Raw genomic sequence first — 16,621 nt, 5'->3', positions numbered from 1 at the left:
CACTCTCCAACACCATATGATGCTAGTGTGTTGCTTCGAAAGAATCAAAGAATTGCTAGAGACCAATTGAAATATTCTCATATTATTGGCTCGCTTATGTACTTAGCCAGTGCTACAAGACCTGACATCTCTTTTGCTGTTAGCAAACTGAGACGGTTTGTCTCAAAACCAGGAGATGTGCATTGAAAAGCTCTAGAGAGAGTTTTGCGTTATTTGAAAGGCACTGCGAATTATGGAATTCACTACACTGGACACCCAAAGGTGCTTGAAGGGTATAGTGACTCAAACTGGATCTCAGATGCTGATGAGATAAAGGCCACGAGCGGATATGTATTCACTCATGGAGGTGGCGCTGTTTCTTGGAAGTCTTGCAACCAGACCATCTTAACAAGGTCAACAATGAAAGCAGAACTCACAGCACTAGATACAGCTACGGTCGAAGAAAATTGGCTTCGCCGGCTCTTGAATGACTTGCCGGTTGTTGAGAAATATGTACCGGGTATCCTTATGAACTGCGACAATCAAACTGTGATCACGAAAGTGAACAGCTCAAAGGATAACATGAAGTCATCAAGACACGTTCAGAGAAGGTTAAAGTCTGTCAAAAAAATGAGAAACTCCGGAGTTATTGCATTGGATTATATCCAAACGTCTAAAAATCTGGCAGATCCTTTTACTAAGGGTCTATCACGTAATGTGATAGATAATGCATCGAGGGAGATGGGTATGAGACCCACAATATGAGTTGTTCACAGTGGTAACCTATTCTTTGTGATCGGAGATCCCGTGAATTAGATGTGAAAGACAAGTTGTTGGTCAACAGGGAGGAGAGTACCCTTACTATTAAAAATACCATTCCATGAAGATGCAATACTCTCCTAAATCTGCATGGCAGGTTGATGTATATCTTAATGTGTTCTAAGTGGCTCTTTGAAGCAGAGATGTTGCCCTGCAGAACATCTTTTGAAGAACGCACCTATATGAGTCTGATTGTTAAACATCGCAATCTATGAGAGTAGGGTTCTCTCCAGTAAACTCATGAAAGGTCTCGAAGTATGACGCATAAGCTCCACCCGCGGGGAAGACCCACGGTAGCCACGTATCGGTCAAGGCTTTGTGTGAAGCTAGGTTCGCAGAAAACTTGCAGTTCAAGGCCCAGCCCACTGTTCAAGTTGCTTACTAGTGTAGCATAGAGTTCTAGGTGAAAGTTCAACTTAACAGTCTCCACTGTAGTACCGGTATATAAAATAGTGTTTTGGAACCAAAGGCAGATTTTGTGTGCCTCTGAGATCTGGTGGTGGTTTGCTGGAATTTTGTCTATTTTGGGCCTAGCCCAATAGCAGTTTCAAAAATTCCTAATAAATCCTAGAGGCCCACGCAGCCCATTCATGCAAGGCAAGAGGTGGAACTAAAGTTTAGTCCCACATTGCTAGTTTAGAGGGAGTTGGACCTCTTTATAAGGGAGGCTCTTTCCCCACTTGTATGAGCATTAGAACAAGAAGGACATCCACACGCGCTCCTCCTTCGCCGCCCGCCACGCCTCGCCACGACGCGCCACGGGTTGCGGAAATGAGCCGAGCCGATGTCCAAATTTTTGCCACGCACGACGGGTATACGAACGGTCACACGGGAGCTGAAACATTTTGCTATAGTGGAGAATGAATACGAACGGTGCACCTCTTCGCGTGCTACCTGTTCACTTCGTCTCCCTCCATTGCTTCACCTCCCGTCGCAGCCTGTTCGCGTCCCTCTCCTGTGCCTATATAAGAGAGGTCGCTCCTCTCCAGAGATACACATCAGAAGGTCCTCTTCCTCTCGCCACAAAGTTCCTGAGCACTACGCTGCTGCTACAATCTTCCCCATCCCGGCTTGCGGCGTGCACCGTAGGGCGGGACAGTAGGCCTCCTAAACCGCACCTTTTGATTCATGTACGGAAGAAGGGTGATAAGGTTTTTGGGGAGCGCTCAGCGCGACTACTGACTTCTTCGTCACGGACGCCCGGGACTCCGATGACTACTTCCCCGACGTCAACTACCTCCTCGACGACATGGAGGACACCGACCCCAAGTCCAGTGCCTCTGCTCCTGCTGTTTTCCCGTACGTGTTCTTATTTTTCCTGTTAGAAGTCCTGCAACAGTTCCTTGTTCTAGTGTTTGCCCTAGACATGTTAGGCTCTACTTCATATATGCATCTTCATCTACTGTCTGTTCTAGAGATGATCGGTTCTAGCTCATATATGCAGATACTATTTACCTTCTCTTTGTCAAATCGCATGGCTTGTTTTATCACTGCTATACTAGTCATGCTTTATCTAGTATTTATGTTAATAAAATCATTCGGTAAATTGCTCATATTTCCAACAGGGTGACGGGTTTTTGGTGGGCCGGAGCGATCAGAAGCGGGCTTGGGATCGGTCTAGACTCCCGCAAACCTCCCCATTTTTATCTCCGGTTTGCAGGAGAAATCGCGTCCGAACCGCCCCGCGGACCGATAAAGGTCGGTGTTGGATGGCTTCCGCGGCCCGGACAACGCGTTCCGGACGGTTGCAGGAGGTTTATGGGTCCAGGTTGAAGATGCCCTTAGATTTACCTTTTCCCATGGTTTAGTGCTTGCAGTTTCAAGCTGCACTGGTCACAGGACTACAGGAGCATGGTGTTCCCTGGCTATGCGGTCGTATTCTTTTTTGTTGACGAAGTACTGTATTTACCAATGGGTTCCCTTCACCAAACACGTGAGGAGCTAAGGTGAATGATATGTCGTCTCACGGAAACACATGTTGCTGCGGCCGGGTCAATGTGTTCAGCACGTGATGCCGCGGTCAGTGCATGTTTGACCTGGAATTGTGTTATCTGGCTCTGCAGTCCAAACACGTGGTTGAAACCCGTGAGGTGCTAAGTGTGTTGACCTAGAATTGTATTCCTAGACTAGAAAGCTCGGAGCAATTAAGGGAATGTTTGTAGAGTTTTGCAAGTGCCAGCAGTACTAGAGGGGGGCTACAGATCGGGTTTCGTATCCAGGTCGATGCTTCAATTTCTTTGGCTTTAGCGTAGCACGTTGTTAGAAGAGGAGAAAAATCTGCATGCATCAGGTAGACACTTGGTGGCATGCATGCACCAGCAAATCCGCACGGCAGGCAGTTCGAAATACAGTACTTATAAATAATCGACAAATTTTCCTTGAACATACCCACGCGGTCATATATGCAGTTTAAAACATAACGCGAGACGCTTTCGCACTACGCTTGCTGACACCAGCACCATTTAGCCGCCTCTAAGCTACTGCGCTGCATCCTGCATCTGCATGCCATGTCTAGCACTAGTGGCCGTATAAATATGTAGACGACGCATCGACCTTTCCCTCCACTGCTCTCTGGTTCAGCTGATCGACCATCCCCATGGCGACCGCGAGAATAGCCGCCGGGACCTGTTCCGCCATCGCCGGACATCGCCTCCGGCCTGCTGCGGTATCGCCGCTTGTGTCGAACTTGTCTCACTCACACCATCACAGAAGAAACCAGCCTCTTGGCCTTGCCTCGGCCCGTGCTGCCGAGCATGGTCTCACCGGAGCACACCGCCCCGAGTTCTTCCCCCATGACCATTGCCGTGCTCCTCCCTATTCGATGAGCGCGAGGAGGACGCGGACGATGGCAACTTCCGCTTTAGGTAAGAAACTCTGGTTTGCTCGTTCCTTTTTCGTCACCTTCGGAAGAGAGTGACCCGTCGCACCTCTAGTTGGAATTATTGCTGTCAGCAGTGAGTGACTAATTTACATCCGTATCTACTTGTATATTAAGATCAGATTCTCACCATTGAGATAGAGAAATAGTTATTTCTCAATGAGCCACAGAAATAACATAACCAATTTACAAATATATTTTTTATTATAAAAACAAACATGTGAAAGCTTACTTAAGAATGTGGAGAAATACTGTGTTGTTCAAACCATGCGGTCCGGCTCCACTCTCCATTGCCGTTGCATATCTTATTAGTACAGTCAGCTGCATTTGACAAGTGCTGGTAATCTATGTATATGACTTTTTTTTTCAAGTAAAATTATTTGTGAGGTTTTGTGACATGTTTGTTCGCAAGCTATCACTTAAAATCTGGGCATGGGCAGCCCGAGCTGACAGCCCGAGCCTGAAGCTCGACAGTTCGACCGGCTTGGGCTTCAGTTTATGACCCAAAAGCTCTATAAAGCCTAAAATGCCTTAAAAGAAGGGTTTAAGTGAAAAATATATAAATCATTTAATTAATATTTTAAATATAAAATGCTATCGTTTTTACTTTTCATACTAGGCAAGGCCGGCCTTGGGATTTTAGGGTCGGGCTATTTAGTGCACAACCCACGGAATTAACAGGCCAATTATCAGTTGTCAGTGTACATTTTCCGCAAAAGAAAATTACTGTACATACACAATTTAACAAGTGATACCATGATAGCCGAGAAGAGAAAGGGCTTGCAATCTATCTCGGAGGGCGGCACTTTAGCTCGTGGGAGCATATGCTCTGAATGAACAGTAAATCAAAAAAATATCAAACTAAATTCTAAAAAGTGTATACATGTTCAGAGTATGGTATGTTCGTGCAACTTTTAATGCAAAAATGAATAGTTATGCTTTCTGTGGGGAAAATAAGACAAAGTCCAGTGCTCCAAAACAAGCAAAAAAATGACACTTCGCCTTTTTTAACAGAAGTCATGGTACATTTTTATTAATTTTTACAGATAATCAACGCATATGAACATATACATGTATAATTTCCTGTATTCTTATATATTTGTAGGTTATTTTCAACATGCAGAGGATATGCTCCTAGTACTATTTAGCCTTTGTTTCAGGGCCGATCCATAAAAGAATAGGCTTTGTACACTAGAATCTTGGACCATACATGAATAGGAAACACCGCATATTAGCACCAATACTGACGCCGCTGGAATTTGGGATCGACACACCCATGTGGGAGCAGTGGCTCCTTGGCTCTGAAAAAATCTCAAAATATATAAGTATATAATTTTTTAAAGGAGACCTCTCACTTGGTTTTTTACATCTAAAAGAAATACACTATTAGTATGTCTTAAATTACAAGCAGCTTCAAAGATCTTTTTTGTTAAAAGAATCCCCAGTTCATGTCGCAACTTTTTGTTCCGAGAGTAGAGACAGCGAAAGATCAGCATCTAATTGACGTGTGACATAAATCTCCTTTTCTTCAAACAGCGAAGAAGAGTTTGGTAGGAGAAAATGCAGGCCTGCGAAACAAGGTATGAATCAATGTTCCAGTAATATGTGTGAGGCTGCGCTGATGATTTTACGGCCTGAACTAAATACAAGCATCAAATGTTGCATACAAATTAGGAACGGGAGGCTAGAATAAGGAAGCAGCTTCAGAATCCTGAATTGACACCATCTCCGTACGACACAGCATGGGTTGCTATGGTGCCCTTGCGGGATTTCCCTAGTGCTCCACACTTCCCTCGGTGCCTTGAATGGATATTGCAAAGCCAACAGGATAATGGTTCTTGGGGCATCAGCGAATTTGACTTGTCACCCGACAAGTCTACTCTCTTATCCACATTGGCGTGTGTTATTGCACTCAAGAAATGGAATGTTGGCCCGGAACACATCAGGAGAGGTATGGGAAAAAATATACTCCCTCCTTCCCAAAATAAGTGTCGTCATTTTAGTTCAAATTATACTTATTTTGGAACGGAGGGAATACTTGTTAGGGTTGTGTCATTTTATTATCTTCTGTTTATACGATCTAACAACTTTTGTTGAGATAAAATGGTCTATACTGACATAACTATATTTTTCCTTTTGCGAAACAGGACTGCATTTTATTGGAAAAAAATTCTCCTTCTCTATGGATGAGCAGATTGCTACTCCTATAGGTTTCAATATTACTTTTCCTGGTATGATTAGGCAAGCCATTGGAATGGGCTTGGAATTTCCAGCGAGACAAACTGATGTTGATGGGATTCTTCACGTCCGGCAGATGGAATTGAAAAGGTTTGTCAAATGACAATTATGGCACAAAAATGTGCACATGCATGCATTCCTTTCCCATTTATTTCTGGTTAGGATAGTTGGTTCTTACTCGAACGCAGCTAGTAGTGTGAATGGAATTTCTTTTGGCTGATTTGCTTCTTATCTCTTTCTTTTTATTAAGCTGATTTTTATTTTTATTTTTTGGAAACTTTTTGAAGTTCCATGATTCAAAGTATAGTAGAATGAGCATAATGTATCGTCTTTTTTCTTACCAATGAAATTAAAATAGCATTCATAATTTGAGTATTACATGCTAGTAACATTTTGAAAAAATGTATTAATACAGACTTGCTGGGGATAAATCTGATGGGAGAGAAGCATACATGGCTTATGTTGCTGAAGGGTTAGGAGTCCCACTGGACTGGAATGAACTTATCAAGTTCCAGAGGAATAATGGATCATTGTTCAACTCTCCTTCAGCAACTGCTGCTGCTTTAATCCACAATTATGATGACAAAGCCCTCCAGTACCTGAACTTGCTTGTTAGTAAATGTGGTAGTTCAGGTGGGTTTTTGTATATTTTCTCATCAAGAATTTGCAAGGGCATAAACTTTTTATATAGCTCACAAAATTGGAATTTTGCAGTACCAACAGTGTACCCGACAAATGTATATTGCCAGCTTTCAATGGTGGATTCTCTTGAAAAGATCGGGATATCTCACCATTTTTGTAGTGAGATAAAGACCATCTTAAACATGACATATAGGTAGTGACCATGAATAAACATTTGACATTTAGTTTTTGTAGCTTGTAAACTTGACTGTGCCCACCTTACAGTTTGTGGGTACAAAGAGATGAGGAAATCATGCTGGATGTAGCGACATGCGCAATGGCGTTTCGTCAGTTACGGATGAATGGATATGACGTTTCCTCAGGTACTTCATTGGGCGGAATTTCCTATCTTATTTATTTTACCTTTTGTATTTTTTAACTAATTAATTCACTAATTTCAATCTGATGCAGATGAGCTACGTCATGTTGATGAAGCCTCCACTTTTCATAATTCACTTCAAGGGTATTTAAATGATACAAAATCTATATTGGAATTATACAAGGCATCAACAGTCAGTGTAGAAGAAAATGAATTTATTCTTGATAATATTAGACACTGGTCAAGCAACTTATTAAGGGAAAAATTAATCCATGACGGCGTGCAAAGTAGGCCGGTCTTTGCAGAGGTGCTTGCATCAAATTTAGAACTCAAAAAATGATTTGATCCTATATTTAATTAGGGTACAGTTTATGTTTACTTTTATGCTTTTGTAATTTCAGGTGGAGTATGCTCTTAAATTTCCCTTTTATGCCACAATGGAACGCCTGGATCAGAAGTGGAACATTGAAAACTTTGATTTGAGGGGTTCGCAGATGTTGAAGACAGAACAATTGTAAAGTTTTATTTCCTAAAACACTTGTCAACTTTGAATCATATAAATATAAGTAGATGTTAGATACCAAATTTTAACATTTTGGTAAATCAGGCCATGTTGTGTAAACCAAGATATTCTAGCCTTGGCTATTGAAGATTTCACCTTCTCTCAATCTATTTACCAGGATGAACTCCAGCTTCTTGAACGGTAACTTGATAATTATGCTCTCTAGTCTTAGTAACTTCCTTTCTTAGAGAATTTTCAAATTTTCTTTGTTGCAACAGTTGGGTGAAGGAGACCAGGCTAGACCAGCTACTGTTTGCACGACAGAGGACAACATTTTGCTATCTTGCTGCTGCGGCTACCATGTTCCCTCCTGAACTGTCTGATGCTCGCATTTCATGGGCCAAAAATTCTATACTCTTAAATATTGTTGATGACTTCTTCGATATTGAGGGGTCAAGAGAAGAACTAGAAAACCTTGTAACACTACTCGAGAAGTACGATTCGTCAACTTGATCTCTTTATATGTCCTTTTTTAGCACCACTGATGGCATTTTCCTATCTAAAGATGCTGAGAAACCTTCTCCTTCATTTTATAAAGTAGTGTTATGACGATGTCTTGCTGTTCTAACAAGTCATTTTGCCTAATTTGCTAATGCGTGTCTTTAGGTGGGATGAGCACTCCAAAGACGAATTCTACTCTGAGCAAGTAAAAATATTGTTTTATGCCATTTACACTACAACGAACCATCTTGGAACAATGGCTTCATTTGTACAAGACCGTGACGTCAAAAAGCACCTAATAGAAATTGTGAGTTTCCCGTGAGTCTGAATGATTCTGAATTTTATTGTGCTTAGCATTGAAATGTTGCAAATCTTGTGTAGTGGCTACAACTACTGGGCACTATGATAACCGACGCAGATTGGCGGATGAGACAATATGTGCCGACAGTCGAAGAGTACATGGAAACTGCAATTGTATCATTCACATTGGCTCCCATTCTGCTCCCAGCATCATATTTTGTCGGGCAAACACTCTTGGCATCTGTTGTGAATGGTCAAGAGTACAATGAGTTATTCAGGCTAATGGGCACTTGTTGCCGACTCCTCAACGACATTCAAGGCTTTGAGGTATTTCGGCCCCTTTATGGCTTAAAGTTTGTGTCTTCCAATTTGGTATAGCTCTGTAAGCATATCATTTTTTCACATATGGCTTCAGATATCACTACACGAAAAATATTTATATATACAAATACTTGGTATGACTAGAGGCGTCATAGTAAATAGTAATCCTCGCAAAAATCTAGATTTCCAGCCATTCATGGTATTATTTAGAGCACAGAACAATGCAAGTCCCATATTCACTTTGAGAGTTAGAAATCAAGTACTGATTTTTGTGCATACCGTGTTCATGTCGTGAATATTTGAGAAGATAGTAATTACTCATATCTCTGTAAGCCACTTTAGACCTTTAAGTTGTAGTTGGGCTATTCTGACAGATTTTTGGTCTACTATTAATACAGAGGGAGAGCAGCGAGGGAAAACTCGATAGTGTTTCACTACGTGTTCTCCACAGTGACGGTTCTATGTCCATTGAAGCGGCTAAAGAGTCAATAAGGAGATCTGTAGCCTCGTGTAGAAAAGACTTGCTGAGGTTGGTCCTTAAGGAAGATAGTGTTGTTCCTAGGGCATGCAGGGAGCTGTTTTGGAACATGTGCAAGATATGCCACTTCTTCTACTCTCACACTGATGCATTTTCCTCACCAACTGAGATGGTTAGCACAGTGAACGCAGTTATCCATGAGCCACTCAAACTCGAGATTCGTGATCTATCTTTGCCTGTGCAGTCAGAAAAATAAAGATTGCTTGTATTTTACCATGTTTGTATGGATCAAACAATTGGATGCGCTCTTAAAGAAAATAATCAGATATACAACGTGTATGTGTTTTTGCAGTAAAATAATGCTAGTTGGTTTTAACATCATTGATGTGAAATTAAGATCGGTCGCCTGTACAGTCTTCCCTATTTCAGGTCTAAAGCTCATGCATGTCTCAGGCATTGTACTTGTTTGAGGTGCATTTTCCCATCTTGATGCAGCACATGCCCAAGGTGCAGCACATCCCTTTGATTGTCTATCGTACATGTTTCGGACACTTAACATCATACATGAACTGGTTGCGTGCTCTAGAAAATAGCGGGACCCATCCGTATGGATGTTGCATGTTCTGTGGTTCACTAACAGTTGAAAGCTTTCTGTGTAGCATTGATGTAATTAAGACTGAAGGTACGTATCTGGTCTTGCATATGGGCTTCTATTTACCTACAGATGATTATATAAATCTCTTTCTCAACTATTCTAAAGCGGTCAAGCTTGTGTTGGTTTGATCTGCTGGCTAAACTAAACCTGACAGATAATTAGCTAAACAGAAAGGACGGATTTTGCCTTGATCAGTTGCAAACCGACCGACTGTAGCACCAGGTGTCACCCCTAGTGCACAGTGCTAATCCATACACATATATAAGGAAATGACATCAGAGCCATCTAGCTCTAAGATTGAATCCCCTGATGATCCATTCATGGATACATGTTTCCATTCAAGGACATATGCATCAAGTTTTATGTTTTCATGCTAAGCATGTGCCCCAGATGCTATCTGTATATGCTAGTTTGTCTTCGCAAGCGATTGATTCATGCTCCTGTTTAAGTTGTTCATATGTTTAAGCAGTAATAAGTCTCGATTTAGCCCTAAGTCACCTAAGTAACTAGCCCTATTTGTCGAATATAAACGAGCTAAAGTGCCGCATCAGTGAGCTAAGGGGCCCAGGGTTCTCGGTCTAAGTATCTATATGAGAAGGGATTTAGTCAAATTCGTTAACCCCTAAGATTTCAGCAAAACCCGGAACCCTAGAGGCGAAATCCCGGACACCATAACCCTAAATCAAAGAGTATGAGGGCGGCGGCCATTTACCTCAGGGCTGTGGCGCTCATCGTTGTCGTACGGCACGGCCATGGGCACCATCCAACATCTGCGAGTGAGCTCGGGTCCGAACTCGCCGTCCGCCGCACCGGCCGATGGCCATGCCTCCTCGCACGCTTGTATTCGTCGGGTGCTCGCCGCCGCGCCGGAGCTAGCGAAGTGCGCTGTCGCCGTCGCGGGGACGCCTGCACGCACACGGTAAACTCGCAAAGGTCACGGACGAGCACCGCTCAACGGAGTCGCGTGCAGGCCAAAGCCTCACGCGATTCCAGCGAGAGGCACTCGCCTGCGCCGTCATCTTGCTCGGCTGCGGCATGTGCTGGTCGCCGCCGCCTCGCTCGCTCGCTGGTCGCCGCCGTGGGAGAGAAACGGAAAGGGGGGGTGGGGGATAGGGTTCGGGGCGATTTGATTTCCAGCCACTACTTACTTTGAACTTTGACAATTTGCCACTGCTTAGATTGTAATTGATCTTTTGCCACTCTTTAGTTTGCCATTTGATTTTTGCCACTTTTTAACACAAAAACAATTCCTGCAAATGATGGATATATTGTATGGACAAAACGATGGGCAAGTATGCCCTTGTGTGCCAATTTGACGCCCACGCATGCCAGAACTCAAATAAAAAGTGAAGCGGCGGCTACCTCGCAGAACATGGTGGTCCCCGACGGTCGCCGGCTACCTCCCGGTGTCCATGGTGAGCCGCGACATGGTCCCGGCGACGGCTGCATGAAGCGGTGACGAGCAGTAGCAGCAGCAGTATGCGGCACCGACGAGAAGCAGCAACAGTAGCCCGTGGCGGCGGCGAGCAGCAGTACCACAAGGCGACGGGGACAAGCAGCTGGACGTGATGGCGAGAGCAGCGGCGCACGGCTGGAAGGGTAGGCGGCGAGCAGATGCACGGAGCAATTTGCCATGGACGTCCCTATATGCGCTGCCTTGGCTGCTCGTGGTGGTCGCAGAGGAGCCGCGGGGGGTCTCGGTCCGCCATGGTTGTGGCGAGGGTAGGGGTGCGGAGCTAGGGTTGGTGGGGTGGTTTTGAAGGCCAGCACCGGGAGGTAGTCGCCGGCTTCGAAGGCCACCGGAGCGCCGCCATCTCCCGTGTGTACCGCAAACCAAAATCGAGGAACGGGCGATGGGGATCGATACTATCCTCAATCGGTTGCAAAGTGCAAATTAGGAATTTCACCATGGGTCCCATCTAACAGGGGCAAAAGAACAAAGTGCAAAGTAACATGTGGCAAAAAAGCAATTACAAAGTAACCGGTGGCAGATTGTCAAAGTACAAAGTAAGAAGGGGCATAAAATCAAAAAACCCTAGGGTTCGTGGGGGAGTGATGTTGGCGGCGGTTTTCTTCCTTCCCGCGCATCCACGACCGTCAGGTCGCTATCCGACGTCTCAAAGCAGAAGGCAGCTATGCGGCGCGGCTAGCTTTCTTTTTTGGGAGCTCCTGTTCGGCGCCTTAGAGCAACTCTAGCAGAACCCAAAAAACGCCAACCCGCGTAATGCTTTTGCAGTTCACGAAAAGGTTATATGCGGGCCGGCGCGGGCGCGATCAGACTCAGTCCCCGCAAAACGGACCCCTAAAAAAGGATATTCGGTGAATATGCTTTTTTACGGGTCGGCTATGCGGGGTCTGCGCGTCGACCCGCAAACCGAAGACGCCCAATTATCGAATTTGACATCGATTCCGACAAATGAGTTTAAATTCAAACAGTAGAACACAGTTCACACGCAAATAAAAGCTTAGTTTTGTAGAACAAACGCAAAAGGGGGTCTTGCAAAAGTGACGACCACGTCCGACATCATCTTGGTCGATGTTCACTCCGAGCCACCGAGTCCATCGAGGTCATCGTAACCACCGAGTAAACCTCCGGCACTTGTTCCAACTCCAGCACCAAAATCATCGGCTGGTGCACTGAACGCATCGGCGACATTGGTTCCAAACCGCGTTGAGAAAACATCTCTGACAATGTAACACGCACTGGCCGACGCAAGCATTCTCCTCTTCAAGATATTTCTTCTTGCCATATCATGTCATTCTCTAGTGAGGTCGTCCATGTCATTGCGGTTCAATGTCATGATCTTGTTCTCTTTGGCAAGCAACTTGGACATGGCTTTATTTTCAGCGGCACGTGCTCTTCTCTCCTCAATGGCCGCTTTGTGCAGCCCCTCGTCCTTGAGCAATTGCCACTTTTCTTGCTTCTCCCGTGACTTCTTCTCGACCAACTCTTTCTTTATCTCCAATGACTTCATTAACATCAACTCATTTGATTGCACCATGACATCAATCTTGTCCCGCAAGCTCGATGCTTCGTGCTCTTTCTTCATCTTCTTCTTGGTCTTTTTGTCACCATCGGGCTTGTTCAAGTTTCTTGGGCCATCATCATCCTCATCTTCATTCATGTTTATAAGTGAACCTCTCTTCGGTGGGGATTCTTTGTCAATTAACTTCCACTTCTCGCACTCTTTGAGCAAGTCCCAATAATGCTCTAGTTTGAAGAATTTTCCTTCTGAAGCTTCCATGTCTCTGTATCTTTGTTGGGTAATTTTGGCCTGCACAATTTGAACAAAGTCAAATGATGTAATCATTTCATATGATGCAGTATGATGTGCACAACTTGGGACATGAAAACAAACTCACATAGTCAGATTTCACGGTTCCACTTGGAGGTGCATTGCGTACTTGTTCCAAGCAAGCTGCCCAACGGCTGCAAATAGGCTTGATCACATCCCAACGCCCTTAGAGTGACCGAAAGGTGCGTGGGGTCCTATTGGGATACTTTGCCATCATGCGGAAGTACTGATCTTCGATCCTTTGCCAATACCTCTTGGCGGTTTGAGACGTATGTGCAAGCATCAAGAGATACCGCACCCCAAGGCTTGATCAAGATTTGATCTTCCAAGATCGTGTAGTTCTTTGATCTCTAGCTTTTTCTTGCTTGCGCTTGCTCATACGCCCCCTCATTTATCTCCTCCAATTCTTCTTAACCACCGTGATCATCCATGCTGCCCTCTGTTTCATTGTAATTGAATGCAGCGAACGAGGCTTGATCGATGTCAACGGCATTGGTGTCCAACAAGTTCACGAACTCAGCAGTGGCATTGTTCGAACAACCGCTATAGCGAGCGACAAACAAGTCACGAGCTACCGCAATGGCGAAAAGCAAAGAAAATTGAAGGCACCGAAAAGGCATACCTTCCGGCCATTTCGTCAAACACCTCGCTTGCGGTGGAAGCAGAGCCATTGAGCGGCATCGCCGGGGAACCTCTTTCTGGGGCGGAGGGAGTGGATGAAGGAGCCGGCTTCTTTGTACCTGGAATCCTCTTGCGCTTTATGCCTGAGACCTTGCCGACCTTCTCCGTCATCGGACGGGATCGCGTAGCGGCATTGGCGCCCGGAGCGCGGGCCTTCCCGGCGGGGGCAGCCGGATTCCCACCCTGCACGACCACATTGCCCTGCCGCTTGCGGGCAGGCGCAATGGTGCCTTGGGCGACGACAGGCCAACATGGCCGACGACAAGATCCGTCTGAGGGGATTAAGCGTGCGCGACCTCGACGGTGACGGGGGACGACAGGTGAAAGATCGAGGATGTCGCCTAGAGGGGGGTGAATAGGCGCTTTAAAATAATTACGGTTTAGGCTTGAACAAATGCGGAATAAACCTAGCGGTTAATTTGTCAAGCACAAAACCTACAACAACTAGGCTCACCTATGTGCACCAACAACTTATGCTAAGCAAGATAAGCAACTATGTGATAGCAAGATATATGACAAAGAACAATATGGCTATCACAAAGTAAAGTGCATAAGTAAAGGGGCTCGGGTAAGAGATAACCGAGGCACACGGAGACGATGATGTATCCCGAAGTTCACACCCTTGCGGATGCTAATCTCCGTTTGGAGCGGTGTGGAGGCACAATGCTCCCCAAGAAGCCACTAGGGCCACCGTAATCTCCTCAGGCCCTCGCACAATGCAAGATGCCGTGAATCCACTAAGGGACCCTTGAGGGCGGTCACCGAACCCGTACAAATGGCGACCCTTGGGGGCGGTCACCGAACCCGTACACTTTGGCAACCCTTGGGGGCGGTCACCGGTACCCGTCAAATTGCTCGGGGCGATCTCCACAATCTAATTGGAGACCCCGACGCTTGCCCGGAGCTTTACACCATAATGATTGAGCTCCGAACACCACCAACCGTCTAGGGCGCCCAAGCACCCAAGAGGAACAAGCTCAAGGGCACCAAGCACCCAAGAGTAATAAGCTTCTCAACTTGTAACTTCCACGTATCACCGTGGAGAACTCAACCCGATGCACCAAATGCAATGGCAAGGGCACACGGAGTGCCCAAGTCCTTCTCTCTCAAATCCGACCGAAGCAACTAATGCTAGGGAGGAAAATGAGAGGAAGAACAAGAAGGAGAACACCAAGAACTCCAAGAACTAGATCCAAGGGGTTCCCCTCACATAGAGGAGAAAGTGATTGGTGGAAATGTGGATCTAGATCTCCTCTCTCTATTCCCTCAAAAACTAGCAAGAATCCATGGAGGGATTAAGAGTTAGCAAGCTCGAAGAAGGTCAATAATGGGGGAAGAACACGAGCTCAAAGGATAAGGTTGAATGGGGAAGAAGACCCCCTTTTATAGGAGCTCCTGAATCCAACCGTTATGCTCACAGCCCGCACAGAGCGGTACTACCGCTCCAAGGAGCGGTACTACCGCTAGGGCGGTAGTACCCCTTCGAAACACAACAGCGAGGAGGCAAAAAGGCCAAAAGAACCTTCGGAGCAGTAGTACCGCTCGTCCTCACAGTACTACCACTCGACCTCACGGTACTACCGCAAATGGTAGCGGTACTACTGCTTGCGAGCGGTACTAAAAAAATACTTCTGTGCCTACTTCCGCTGAGCAAAACACGAGATTTTGGTCTGGAGCGGTACTACCGCTTAGGAGCCGCGGTAGTACTGCTCTGGGGCGGTACTACCGCTCAGGAGCCGCGGTAGTACTGCTCTGGAGCGGTAGTAAAAAATTACATCCGCTCTAGTCGCGGTAGTACCGCTGCAGCCTTTACCAAAATAGCCACAACGTTTGCAAACGGACTCCGAATTCAACGAAACCAAGTTTGTTGGAAAGCTAACGACATGGGCTAACACAATATTGATAGAAATATCAAGAATAAGCAAATGAGAAAAGTCCCAAAGGAAAATCGTGAGAACCCTTCCTCGGAAAAGACCGATAAAACCTCCAACACCGAAAACATCATAGAAGACGCATGTGAACTCCGTTTTCGATGAACTCAAGCTTGTCATCAAGATGACCATAAGCTCTAAGACTCACAAAGAGAACCAAACAAGAACCAAGAAACATGATGCAAGTATGCAAGGGTTTGAGCTCTCTACTAACGATACGATCAAGCTACCAACTTGAGAGCCCCCCTTGATAGTACGGCAAACGATCATATAACCCGGTCTCCCTACTACCACCATGAGACCGGTAAAATAGAAAACCTATCAAGGGCAAACCTTTGCCTTGCACATGGTCCACTTGAGCTAGATGATGACGATCTTGACTCCCTCAAGATGGACCACCTTTCTTGATTGCGTTGGCTCGATGAAGACTAGATGATTGCTCCCCCATAGTCCACTATGGGTGAGCCACTCTTCGGCTCATCTTCACAAGTCCATTTACACCACAATGGATGGCAAGATTCAAGCACTTGATCTCTTCGTGATGCTCCACTTGAACTTGCACACGGCAATCTTGATGACGATCACCACTTGATGTCATCCTTTCCATGGGTTGTATGATATCTTCCTCTTGATGCAAGCCCATGGATACGTACCTAACCCCACATAGAACTCTCACATAGACCATGGGTTAGTACACAAAGTGCAATGGACAATGCTTACCATACCATGGGATCACTTGATCCCTCTCGGTACATCTTCTACGCTTTGTTAGTTGATCAACTTGATTCACTATTGACTTAGTCTTGATCAACCTTAAATCTTTGCAACTCTCTTCATTTGGATGATGTATTGAAGGTAAACATGAATGATCACACAACCTTCTTCTTCAAGACATGCTTGCAATAAGCTCAACACTCGCATGACCAATCTTTGGATAATTCCTTAATAGCACCTTGGTCAACTCATAAACTCCTTGAAACCAACACATGGACTTCAAGAAAATCCTATGGACAAATCCTTCAAATATAACTCAAGACAACCA

At 45.2% G+C, this 16,621-nt stretch overlaps 1 protein-coding gene across 1 annotated transcript; it reads left to right on the top strand.

Annotated features, from left to right (window-relative positions):
* Positions 1–3,167: 3,167 nt before the first annotated feature.
* Positions 3,168–9,437, top strand: LOC119365394 (ent-kaur-16-ene synthase, chloroplastic-like). The gene is made up of 14 exons (XM_037631007.1): positions 3,168–3,662; positions 5,213–5,256; positions 5,351–5,627; positions 5,824–6,004; positions 6,330–6,547; positions 6,629–6,749; positions 6,821–6,918; positions 7,007–7,221; positions 7,316–7,428; positions 7,522–7,617; positions 7,695–7,910; positions 8,083–8,224; positions 8,299–8,544; positions 8,937–9,437. The coding sequence occupies exons 1-14, from the start codon at positions 3,395–3,397 to the stop codon at positions 9,270–9,272; spliced, it is 2,571 nt and encodes an 856-aa protein (XP_037486904.1). The 5' UTR covers positions 3,168–3,394; the 3' UTR covers positions 9,273–9,437.
* Positions 9,438–16,621: the final 7,184 nt, after the last annotated feature.

This window comes from Triticum dicoccoides, chromosome 2B (assembly GCF_002162155.2).
Source record: "Triticum dicoccoides isolate Atlit2015 ecotype Zavitan chromosome 2B, WEW_v2.0, whole genome shotgun sequence".
In the NCBI taxonomy this organism is placed as follows: Eukaryota; Viridiplantae; Streptophyta; class Magnoliopsida; order Poales; family Poaceae; genus Triticum; species Triticum dicoccoides.
The sequence above is the reverse complement of the archived record's forward strand: the minus strand, read 5'-3'. Positions and strand labels throughout refer to the sequence as shown.

What these genes read in the sequence shown, in the direction of transcription:
- LOC119365394 (XM_037631007.1), top strand. Translation starts at nt 3,395, where the DNA reads ATGGCGACCGCGAGAATAGCCGCCGGGACCTGTTCCGCCATCGCCGGA. An exon ending in TAGTAAATGTGGTAGTTCAG is followed by an intron (nt 6,548 to 6,628) that starts GTGGGTTTTTGT and finishes GGAATTTTGCAG; the next exon opens with TACCAACAGTGTACCCGACA. An exon ending in ATGTTGAAGACAGAACAATT is followed by an intron (nt 7,429 to 7,521) that starts GTAAAGTTTTAT and finishes TTGGTAAATCAG; the next exon opens with GCCATGTTGTGTAAACCAAG.